Source organism: Mchenga conophoros, linkage group LG11 (assembly GCF_057382185.1).
Source record: "Mchenga conophoros isolate Kocher_MC1m ecotype Shallow Benthic linkage group LG11, M_conophoros_male_GT1.1, whole genome shotgun sequence".
NCBI classification, from domain to species: Eukaryota; Metazoa; Chordata; class Actinopteri; order Cichliformes; family Cichlidae; genus Mchenga; species Mchenga conophoros.
In genome coordinates, this window is record NC_140536.1 from 35,708,069 (window position 1) to 35,720,359 (window position 12,291).

The 12,291-nt window shown below is 41.1% G+C and overlaps 1 protein-coding gene and 2 long non-coding RNA genes across 3 annotated transcripts; 2 read left to right on the plus strand and 1 right to left on the minus strand.

Annotated features, from left to right (window-relative positions):
* The first annotated feature begins 2,014 nt into the window (after positions 1–2,014).
* Positions 2,015–7,075, plus strand: LOC146564871 (ferric reductase 1-like). Its single transcript, XM_085292666.1, has 5 exons — positions 2,015–2,262; positions 2,867–2,925; positions 3,043–3,180; positions 4,731–4,762; positions 4,848–7,075. Exons 1-5 carry the CDS (start codon positions 2,138–2,140, stop codon positions 4,935–4,937), a joined length of 444 nt encoding a protein of 147 aa, XP_085148792.1. The 5' UTR covers positions 2,015–2,137; the 3' UTR covers positions 4,938–7,075.
* Positions 3,496–4,880, minus strand: LOC146564872 (uncharacterized). Its single transcript, XR_014894447.1, has 2 exons — positions 3,738–4,880; positions 3,496–3,650 (listed from the first exon to the last, which is right to left on the minus strand). It is a non-coding gene; the product is annotated as an uncharacterized LOC146564872 (long non-coding RNA).
* A 429-nt stretch (positions 7,076–7,504) lies between the features above and the next one.
* Positions 7,505–7,901, plus strand: LOC146564873 (uncharacterized). Its single transcript, XR_014894446.1, has 2 exons — positions 7,505–7,648; positions 7,733–7,901. It is a non-coding gene; the product is annotated as an uncharacterized LOC146564873 (long non-coding RNA).
* The last annotated feature ends 4,390 nt before the right edge of the window (positions 7,902–12,291 follow it).

Genomic DNA, 12,291 nt, shown 5'->3' on the forward strand with positions numbered 1-12,291 from the left:
TGAATCTGGCATTAATATTTGACATCACAACAGAGAGACGAATCTGGCATTAATATCTGACATCACAACAGAGAGACGAATCTGGCATTGATATCTGACATCACAACAGAGACACGAATCTGGCATTAATATTTGACATCACAACAGAGAGACGAATCTGGCATTGATATCTGACATCACAACAGAGAGACGAATCTGGCATTAATATCTGACATCACAACAGAGAGATGAATCTGGCATTAATATTTGACATCACAACAGAGAGATGAATCTGGCATTAATATTTGACATCACAACAGAGAGACGAATCTGGCATTGATATCTGACATCACAACAGAGACACGAATCTGGCATTAATATTTGACATCACAACAGAGAGACGAATCTGGCATTGATATCTGACATCACAACAGAGAGACGAATCTGGCATTAATATTTGACATCACAACAGAGACACGAATCTGGCATTAATATTTGACATCACAACAGAGAGACGAATTTGGCATTGATATTTGACATCACAACAGAGAGACGAATCTGGCATTGATATCTGACATCACAACAGAGAGACGAATCTGGCATTGATATTTGACATCACAACAGAGAGACGAATCTGGCATTGATATCTGACATCACAACAGAGAGACGAATCTGGCATTGATATCTGACATCACAACAGAGAGATGAATCTGGCATTAATATTTGACATCACAACAGAGAGACGAATCTGGCATTGATATTTGACATCACAACAGAGAGATGAATCTGGCATTGATATTTGACATCACAACAGAGAGACTGGATGTCAATGTCAGAAAGATGACTGTGATGTCAGAACCCTCTAAATCTTGTAATTTACAGATGGTAAATGGCCTGTATTTGCATAGCGCTTTACTAGTCCCTAAGGACCCCAAAGCACTTTACACATCCAGTCATCCACCCATTCACACACTGGTGATGGCAGCTACATTGTAGCCACAGCCACCCTGGGGCGCACTGACAGAGATATTTAATTCCAAATGATTTGACTGCATCATTGCGTCTTTGAGTTATGACCCAAACTCTCTATCAACTTTGTGAATAAATTCACGTCCCCCTGTGACCTCATAATTACACCACAGTTCAGATGGCATGAATGAGTCATGAGGTCACACCAACAGTGCCAACATCAGCAGTGACATCACTAAAGTTGCCAGGTGAGTCCATAAATAGAACCCGTGACGTGGAGCAGGTACCGCCGTTTTGGACAATGCCACGACGCAGGTATAGACGCAGACATGCGAGGTCTTCTCGCCCCGTTCGCAGACACAAGAGACCCCACAAGGCCTCGGGTGTCCGCAGACGTGGGAGAAGATACCGTCGCAGACATTAGACAATCTCAATAAACATGTAGGATGAACATCAAAACTTTGGTCCAATCAAGTTTTTTTTAGATAACATATGTTGTTGTTGTTCTGTGTGTGTTTGTTATCAATGTTGTGGAAAAAAGTTAAGCTTAGTAAGCCATCAAGCACTGATCACTCGTAGAAGAGCACCAATAGGAGACAGAACTAATTAGAAGGTGTTATTATTCAGTCTGTACATCGAATAGAAGGCACTAACCACAAGGTGATCTTCAATTCATCTCTGTGTGAATGTGAACGGGGCGAGAAGACCCCCACTAACTGCATGTCCCTAGACTGTGGGAGGAAGCTCGAGAGAACATCCAGACTCCACACAAAGACCCCGGCCTGATGAGGCTAGGGTCCTGAGTTCGATACCCTAAACTGAACGCAGGACAGAGGAAGGGATGGGTGATGTTCATGTGTGCCCAGGTGTATGATGTGGCTCTTTGTCTGTGACTGGTTGGCTGTCCCAGCCCTGGCCCTTCATGTATTTCAGTAATGTCCTTTTCTCCCGTCTCGTTTCCATGTTTTTCCCTTGTGACCCATTCCTTCTGTCACGTGTGTTTCCCCCCCAGCCATCATGTTCTGCTTGTGCTTAGTTATGTCCATGTCTTATCTCCTCCAGTCTGCAAGTTGCATCCACAGGCAAGATTAATATACCCCTTCAAAGTGTTTTTTTTTTCTTTTCTCTTGATATTCATTAAGCACTCTTTAGTTGTGTGTTTCAGCTCTCAGACTGATATTTATGCCCCATGATTAGCACTGTTAATGTGTTTGGTATCCAGGGAGCACATCCAGTGTTGGGGTGCCTGGTTATGATCCTCTCACTCATCCAGCCTATCGGGGCCTTGCTGCGCTGCGGACCACAACATCACCTGTATGTATCCATCTGTGTGTGTTTAATTAATATACTATATCATGCCTATACACATTTAAGAATACTCTGTTCAAATATTATTTAAAAAAAAATTAAAAATGGCCTCACTTTTTTTTTCTCTACAATTATTTAACAAATTTTGAAAACACGATAAACCAAAGGAATGGGGCAGTACATGCTTAATGACTAAATGCACTGCTCACGCGGCAAAGTGAGGTTATAAAGTTATTTGATAACCCTAAGAGTTGTATTCATACTTCAGCCATAAAAGTTTTTAAAATTTCAAACTTTTGCAAAGTGTAGCCTGCATGTGCTTTATCAGAGCACACTTTCACACTGAAACACCAAGTAGGAAACTAATTTGCACATGACTCGTGAAAGTTATTCCTTCCTCTTAGTAATAATGGTACTTTTAATAAATATAGCCTGGTTGTAGCTTTGGAGGCCAGACTCAGTAAATGAAATATTTTTTAAGTGAAATATAGATTTAGTAAAATTGTATGTTCAGTAATGATACTTGTTTTCATAAATTGGATGCAGGAGAAATCTTAGACAAGAACTTCAGAAGCTGATGATTTTATAGTTCTTCTCTTTTCTTTGATAGGAGGTATCTGTTCAACTGGACACATTTTTTAAATGCGGTGGTAATAAAATCTATAGCTGGTAAGCTTGTGTTTTACTTCATTCTACCATCTTGCATATATGCTAACATTTTCAATAGCAGACACACTGTCACCCATGCTGCTCGTCTTAAAATGCCTGCTTCTTTGTGTCACACAGTGGCAGCCATATTTACAGGCCTGGACAGGATTGACAGTGATGATGGGTGGCTATTGAAAGTGATGGGTGGCTTCTTTGCCTGGGAAGTTCTCTTCATCATCATTTTGGAGGTCCATGATTGGGTAGTTAAACACAGAGGTAAGCCTTTTTTTTTGCATTTCAGTGATGAAGGAAAAAATCATCACTACCCATATACACTTTAATGACAAAAACCAATCTAGACCCAACAGTCCATTTGCACGGTGAAGAGCCACCTGATCAGTTCAGCAGCATTTAGCTGACTGAGCGAAGAGTATAACCCCTGTACACCTCAGAATGTGGTTGGATGGGTAAAATAAACAGCACTGTATCACAAGATTTTCTGTGTATAACACAGCAGCATCAAATATTTGTCACGGTACGGCATGGCACACCGTGGAAGGAGTGGGGAAGGAGGACCCAGGCGCGGTGCTCTACGTATAGACAGTGTTTATTTACAGAGGGTGATATCAAACAACAATAAATCCCCGTGTTTCTCCCCAGACTCCCGTGTCGTGTCCTCCAAGTGCTCTCTGCTCCCGTGTCTGCACTCCCGGTGCTCGCTGCTCCTTAAGCCTTCCACGCTCCTCCTGCGGGAAACAATAGCGGCAGCAGTCAGGACACTGAACAATGGCAGGCATACACTACACGACCAAAACCTAAACTGGGTAACTAACGTGGAGTCCCAAGCAATGATCCCGCGTCGGTGGGAGCTCCAAGACTCTCTTAAGTAGCTCCCCCGACGAGGCCTGATCAGCAGCAGGTGTGTGGCTTCGGGTGTGGCCAGTCCCCTTGCAGGGCCACACCCTCCAGGCCTGACGCCGCCTATAAACAAGTGCTCAGCCACCCACACACACATATACACAAGCACAGGGAAGGGGGAGCAACACCAAAATACACAGCAATAATAATAATAATAATATAATACATGACTGCTCAGGGATCCTGGGTCGCCCAGTCCCAGGACCCTGACAATATTGGTATTTATGAATTGATGAGTGAAAACGCGTAAGAATGTCTCAATGGTAGTCTGCTGGAACAAAAGCTGTTACACTTTAACTGTGCTGAAGTACAGCGACAAAGGAATCTTTATCTTTCGATTTATTAAATGCATGAAAATACTCTGGGAATACTATACACGAAGGCTCAGCTCATGCACCACCAACCTAATGTTATCAGAGAGAACTTGCATTGAATTGTCTCAACTGAGACTATCCAATTTTGGACACGTGTAGTTTGACAATGCTGTGGCTCAATGTGTGGCTCAGTCACACAAATTATTAAAAAAAAATATGATCACAACCTCTTTGTGTCTACAAAAACTGGTTAATGTTTGGTGATTTTTAAAAAATGTTTTACCCCCCCGTGCCGCACACACTTTCCATGACCAATGGCAACTTGACATGCTAAATGTTTACATAGAGCTTCCAGCACATTGTTATCGTTCTGAAAGTTGTTGTTTTTTTGTTTTTTTTCAATCACCACAACTACTCAACTCGACTCAATTTTATTTAAATTGATTTCAAATTGTTCTTCTTCTGTTAAAGCTTAAAACTAATATCATAACTCAACCTGTATAAATAAAATGATTAAAAACATAGCTGACTGCTTTAGTTCACTTCAGTTAATGTGCCCTGCAATATTTCACTGTTCTTTGCTCTGGGTTTCAGATGATACTGCTGATCAAATGGAATCAGCATTGGTAAGCTGAAAGAAATATAAAAGCAAGCAATCACTGATTGCCACAAGATGGAGTATTTCTAATATAATTTTACTTTTTTTGTCAGGTCAAAGGTGACAGTTGCCTGATCGCTGTGTACCTTCTGGGAAACCTTTGCTTTTTGGTGGCACTTCTGGTTGGAATTGGAGAAAAATGAGCAGCAGCAGAATCTTCCAGAGTGTTTCCCTGTAGTTTTGTTGAATTTTATCATCAATTTTAACATACTTGATGAGAGACTGCACTGGAAATTCAGACCCACTGATGCATCAGTTGGCGAATCCTGGAAAGTTTCTCAGTAATGTCTTTAAAAAATATTACTTATGTTTTTTTTCTCTTTTGCTTTTAGTTGATAATTAAGGTGTACTTTCAATCAGCATTCAATTTCACTGGGCCAAGCATTACTGTCGTGTGTGTGTGTGTGTGTGTGTGTGTATAATATGTCTCACAGTTGCAAAGAAAGAAGTAGTTTCAGTCGCCTTTAGCCTCCACTCTGGCTGCCAGGTAAACCAGTTTCATTTTACAAGCTGGTTACATTTTTTAAGCCAAACAGCAATTTTGTATTAAAAAGTACTTTTAACAATTTTTCCTTTTACATTTTTAAATCAGGTCAACTCGACCCACATCATAATGGGAGGGTTAAAGCCCTTTTCACACATTAACATCTGTTAATATGACAGCATCTATGTATGAATCTGCACCTTTGTCACTTTCATTTGAAAAAAAAAACTGTCATTGATTCAGCTCCTGAACTTCCCATTTAATGTACATTTTTTCATATATTTCTAATAATCTTGCTGTCAATAACAACTGACAATAAGACAACAAATTTTTAACTTCATTAAATTGAAAATTATGTATGTCAGTGTAGTAGTGTTAAATGCTTACCAGGTTCAGATGCAAATGAAGAAACTCCACTCAGGCAAGTCTGCTGGACCAGATGGAGTGAGTCCCCTCAAGGCCTGTGCCCCCCAGCTTTGTGGAGTCTTCCATAAACTGTTCATGCTGAGTCTGAAGAGGGTCCCAGTGCTGTGGAAGACATCAAGCCTCGTCCCTGTACCAAAGACGCCACGTCCCAGTGGCCCCCAGGATTACAGGCCTGTGACACTGACCTCCCACATCATGAAGACCCTGGAAAGGCTCATCCTGGACCAGATCTCACCCATTGTCAGACCACATCAGGATCCCATTCAATTTGCTTACCAGCCCCGTCTCACAGGACGCCATCATCTATCTGCTCAATCGTGTCTACATCCACCCGGACCAGCCGGCGAGCACTGTGAGGTTCATGTTTTTTTTACTTTTCCAGTGCTTGGTGATAAGCTAACAGCGATGCAGGGGGATGCTTCTCTAGTGTCCTGGATTGTTGATTACCTGACAGGAAGACCACAATATGTGCGTCTTCCACATTGTGTGTCTGACAAGGTAATCAGCAACACAGGAGCACCATAAGGGACCATCCTCTCCCCCTTCCTCTTCACCCTCTACACCACAGACTTCAGCCGCTGCACAGAGACCTGCATCTTCAGAAGTTTTGATGTAAATTTGTAAGTTTTGATGTAAGTAAATTTGCGGTCAATTTAGACTCAATTCAAAATCTCCTACTTGGGACGAACACTAAATGTAAATAGCTGACTTTCTAAATAAACCTATCCATCTTTGCAAGGTCAATTTTTGCTTTCACTAAATTCCAAATGTTTAGCCATAATTAGCTTAGCTGTCCTACTCTTGTTACTGCTCTTTCCTACTGCTGTTACAATCAAATGAACATCTCTGCAAAGATAAATTAGCTGAGACCTTAGGTTGATGGTAGTTACTAGCAAACACAGAAACTTACATACACTATATAGTACAGTTCTATGATACATCACCAAATAGAACAATTTGTGGCAATGCAGACAAGCAGAGAAACAGTTTAATTAGTTGAATTTGTTCACTTGATCGGAGGTGTGTTTCCTGCAGATATACAACATCGGATCTCAATGATTTTAAATGAGTAAAAGCCCTTGTGCGTTTAACCGGATTATTTATACCTTTAACATTCCAGCTTATAAAACGAAGAGCAGATGACTTTGCGAGCTTGCCATTCAGGTACCAAAATGCAGGTGCAGAAAAAATATGTCCCAACCTCTGGAATAATAAATCTTTCGTGCTTGAATCGATACGGTCCAATATCGTCTTTTCAGAGCTAGCAATAGCTCTCATAATCTCACTCATGTCATGGGGTGGTGCCTCCGGTCTGTCCTCAGCATGGTCCTGTCAGGATCTGACGGCGCCCTGACCGGTCGACCTGCCAGTGTGTGTATATCTGTGTGCGTGTGTGTTGCATCTTCAAAAAATAAAAATACAATAACTGAGCCTTACACCGGAGTATCGTTGCACTGGTTTACTGAACCTTACTTTCAGGGCATGTACAGAACATGAGCATCCATTTTCTACTGCCTCCTACAGGACACACACTTCTTCCACTTCCTTACACATTAATGTAACACAGAACTAATACTGCCTCTCCTGGCATTACCATTGTAACAACACATTCATTCTGTTTCTTTCAGAAGAATAACAGGAACTTAGGATGTAGGTATCTATGAATAATAACTATTATGTATACTCATATATTTATATAACCACTTATATCTTGCGATACCACAGTGTGAAAATGTCTCTCCTATCGCCCTGTCTTCCCCTCCGGCTCCGCTGTGATGTGCTAGGAGGTAACCTAGCAACAGGCTACCTCCGACCCGGAAGTGCTGTCGCCCGGAGCTGCCGCACCTGCAGTCAATCCACCAGCTGCTGCCAATCAACTAGTAGCAGGGCTACTTAATGGTGTGGCTGAGCGACAGACAGCGCTGGAGTATTGCACTAAGCCTGGTAGTGTTTTTGAGTCGCTAACGTTATTGAAGTGCTGTCTGATCTTCGTACTCATTCTGCTGTCGTGTGTGTGTGTTCACCCAGGGATTGACGGAGGATTTACGGACACTAAGGAAGCACTTGGAGGAGAGACGGGCACTCACTACCACGCACGGGCTTACACGGAAGGAGGGACGCACTATCACCATTGTTGCACATTTGAGCTGTTGTCACATTGCTGCACTGTAAATAAATGCACTGTCATTATTTCTGAGCTCCGCGCCTGAGTCCACTCTTTAACAACCGTGACAGGTCCGAGGCTTTTGCGGCCTGCTCTTTCCCCGATCTAGTTTTGCTCATATGTCGTACACCGTAGCCTTGAAGATGTAAAAAGTGCCTCAGAGCAGCACACGGGCGTGTTATCGTACTGTTGTTAAAAGTTCGTTAGTTTTGGAGCAATGGAATTATGAAACAAGTTAGTCCATTGAGGAGCCCTGTACAACACGTCTTCACATGGCTACCAGACACGCCCCCCGTCATTTTGTTATTATTCAATTCAGAACTGCCCAGACCAGACACAGTGACGTTTCACCAGAATCCCTTTGATCTCTGGTCTTCTTTATGACATCAGCACACGAAAACCTATAAATAGGGGAGAGGTTCTCACTCTTGTCAGTCTTTCAAAGAGAGTGGAAGAATTCACTAGGCAGGAAACTACTGGAAACTTGCGTTTCTGACACAGTTGACGGTATTTTTAAAAAATCTTTTAGTTGGTACAGAGATTTAGCATCAACTTCAATTTGAAATATGAGTCTGTCAAATCCTGTTGTATGCAACATGAGAGCCGAGAACGAAAAACTTAAACAGCAAATCAAAGAGCTGAAAAATGAGAATAAAACTCTCAAACAACAAAACTCTACCATACGTGACCTTAAAGTCGAGAACGCCGACCTTAAGGAGCAAAAAAGAGAGCTCATAAATGAGAACAAGATTCTCCAAAAAAACATTGAAGTTCTCTTCAAACGAAGTGGGTTCTCTAAAAACAAGAGGAAAAGAGACCTGCAACTAGAGAATGAAACAATTCACTTCAAAATTCAAGAGCTGGAATATTGGAACCAAATTCTAAAGGATTTAAACAGCTCCAAAACCAAAGAGATCCAGCAACAGAAAGAGGTGATGCAGGAAATGGAAGCAGAAATCAGAGAGTTGCAAAGCAGCAAGACAGGCTTGGTTATAAAAGTGGGAGACATGGAAAAGGACAACCAGTCTTTAAGAGAGGAAAATGATGTGACGGTAAAACGCATGTGTGAGCTGAAAAGGGACTTTGAAAAGGAAAAAGATGACATGCAACAGGAAATACAGGCTGTTAAAACTGAGCTCCATCAGGCAAACACAGCCTTTAAAGAGTTACAAGAGAGTGAAGAAAGAAAAAGGATCATGAATGAGGAAAACAAAACAACGGACAGTGAACAGCTCAGACAGACCCTGGAACGCCAATGCTTTGCACATGAAATTGACATATTGAGGCGGCATAACGAACTTCTTGAACAGGACCTCCAGGAGCTTTCCAAAAGGAGTGGTGATTCTCAAAAAGAACTGAAACCACACGATGAGGGTGTGAAAGGAGAATCACGGATCTCCAAAGCCACTGAGAAAGACTCCCAACATGATTTTGAAGTGACCAACAGAGAAAAGGAGTTGTTGTGCCATGAATTTGAGGAAATGAAAAGAGAGCTTGAAGAGGTCAAGAAAAATCTGTATGATTCACAGGAAGAACATAACAATCTGATAAACAACTACGATGTCCAAGTTGACATACTCAAACAACAAAATAAGGCCTTAGAAAATATGGTTAGTGACCTTACCAAAAAGATGTGGAATGGACGGGAAGCGATGAGACAAATGGAAAAGAACTTTCAAGAACAAAGGAAGCTACTCGAAAATCTCCGAGGAGAATTCGAGGAAATTTAGCACAACTACGACTTTGGCCCTCCCTATTAAACCTGGTTAACGCAGGTTCAATAGGGCTATAACTTAGACAATGGAAGTTCATTTGATTTAATTGGCCCAAAATGAGTGACTGCACCCAGACACTCAGTAGCAAAAAAATTACAGAGATTCAAGAGAGAAAACTGTTTCTGCATAGACTCCTATAGTACTGCAAGTCGTGTCATCGCTTGGTGTCCTGCATAGAGTGCAGGTTTAAGGTATCTACGTATCTTTCAGAATTAGAAGCTATGCTGCGTCAGGGGTTATAACAGCTGTGCCCCCCCCCCCAACCGGTCGAGGCAGATGGCCGCCCCTCACTGAGCCTGGTTCTGCCGAAAGTTTCTTCCTGTTAAAAGGGAGTTTTTCTTTCCCACCGTCACCAAGTCTAAGGAGCTTGGAGAAAAGCGCCTGGACTTCTTTAACTTAAAGAAGTCCAGGCGCTTTTCTTTCCAAGCTCCTTAGACTACTATGGCCTTGATGACTGATAACCTTCACAGACACTGTCATCAAGGGTTTGCTCACAGGGGATCATCTGATTGTTGGGGGGTTTTCTCTCTTATATTGTATGGTCTTTACCTTACAATATAAACAGCCGAGAAGCGGCTATTTTTGCGATCCGGTGCTTTAGAAATACATCTTAGCTGAACTGAACTCCATAACATCTGGACCGAAATGCCTACACACAACGGTAGGCATTTCAATCAAGAGCTCTGTCCAAAACGTTCAATGACAAGCATCAGCACCAGGATTGTTTTTTAGCTCACCAACAGTTCATGTTCCCTACCCATTTTTTATTGTAACTGCAACTTTGTAAGACTGGGTTGGGAGATGTTCTTGTGGTGAGCTTTTATTTACATAATTGGTTTCTTTAATAGTGAAATAAAATTAATTTGTATAACTGGAAACAGCGTTCTCCTGTGTGATTATCACATTGTATTCTTTAAACCATATAACAGAATATATAATATATATAATTTACTCATAGTAATATTAATATCTAATGTGATTGAGTTTCCTTATCTCTACTTATGTGCTGATGTGTTCACTGAGGCCATTGTATGGTCCATTTTGGCTGCATTTCCATGTTTTAAACATGAAATTTGCTTATTTAAAGGGTGTCTCATGTATCTCTTATGCAGAAATATGTGTTGCCTAGCTGGACAAATGTAGCACAGGTCTACTATTATTGGTCACGTGTGTTTTCCCCCCCAGCCATCGTGTTCTGTTTGTGCTTAGTTATGTCCATGTCTTATCTCCTGTCCCCTTTTCCCTCTGTATGTATTCACAGTGTACATGTTCCTCGTCGGCTCGTCATGCTAAGTCTGCGTGTCTTATTCCGTCATGTGTCATGTATCACTCCAAATCTCACTGACTTTAACTAATAATAACTGTTTGCTGAGTGTTATGTCTAAAAGGTATTGCACAATCGCCTCTAGTAGAGGATCAGGTTTGTTTTCCACTGATAATGGATTTTAACATGACTGACCAATGATTGTGGAGCACGTCAATGTAGGATCTTATAAATACAACGAGCAAACTTAAATGTTTTAAAATGTTCAAAATATTAATATATTATATTTCTGAAGTATGACGGAAGGAAAAAGTTACATTTTTTTCATATTTTAAAAAAAAATCCATGGGTTTAATGGGTCCATCATCACTATATTGAGGGCCTTGTATAATAGCCCAACTGCAAAAGTAAAGATTAACGGTGAACTTTCAGATGCTTTCAAGCTTGAAAGGTCCACAAGACAAGGATGCCCACTGAGTCCACTCTTATTTGCTATTTTTATAGAGCCATTGGCTGAAAGGATTAGGAAGAATGGGAACATAAAAGGGATTAATATCACTGGAAGTGAGCAGAAATTGGCCTTGTTTGCAGATGACATTTTGGTTTACTTATCAAAACCTACCGAATCACTTATGGAGCTCATGTCAGTGTTAAAGGAGTATGGGCTATACTCGGGATATAAATTGAATATACAAAAAACACAAGTTCTTAGTAGCTTTTATAGCCCTCCCCAGAATCTGCTCAACAAATACAAACTAAGCTGGGACAAAAGAACTATCAAATATCTGGGCATAAACTTATCAATGGATATAACTAGCTTGGAAGAAATCAACTACCCCCTACTTAAAAAAGATATCATGCTAAATATTAGCAGATGGTCTATCTAAGCATTTCTTCTAGAGTGGACATCATAAAAATGAATATGCTCCCAAAGATATTAAACTTATTCCAGTCTGTTTCTATAGAAAACCCTGATAGATACTTTGTAGAGTGGGATAGGACCCTCTCAAGATTTATATGGGCGGGTAAAAAGCCAAGATTTAAGTTCAAAACACTTCAGCTTCCCAAAGATAAAGGAGGATTAGGCATCCCTTGCCTACAGGATTACTACAGGGCAACACAAATAAGAAACCTGGTGGGCTGGTGTAAACCCGGATACTGTTCAACAGAGAGACGAATCTGGCATTGATATCTGACATCACAACAGAGAGACGAATCTGGCATTAATATCTGACATCACAACAGAGAGACGAATCTGGCATTGATATCTGACATCACAACAGAGAGACGAATCTGGCATTAATATTTGACATCACAACAGAGACACGAATCTGGCATTGATATCTGACATCACAACAGAGACACGAATCTGGCATTAATATCT

Excerpts from the sequence above, each read along its gene's own strand:
- LOC146564871 (XM_085292666.1), top strand. The coding sequence starts at position 2,138 with ATGATTAGCACTGTTAATGTGTTTGGTATCCAGGGAGCACATCCAGTG. Across the intron at positions 2,263-2,866 it reads TGCGGACCACAACATCACCT|GAGGTATCTGTTCAACTGGA; the intron begins GTATGTATCCAT and ends TTTCTTTGATAG. Across the intron at positions 2,926-3,042 it reads GGTAATAAAATCTATAGCTG|TGGCAGCCATATTTACAGGC; the intron begins GTAAGCTTGTGT and ends TGTGTCACACAG.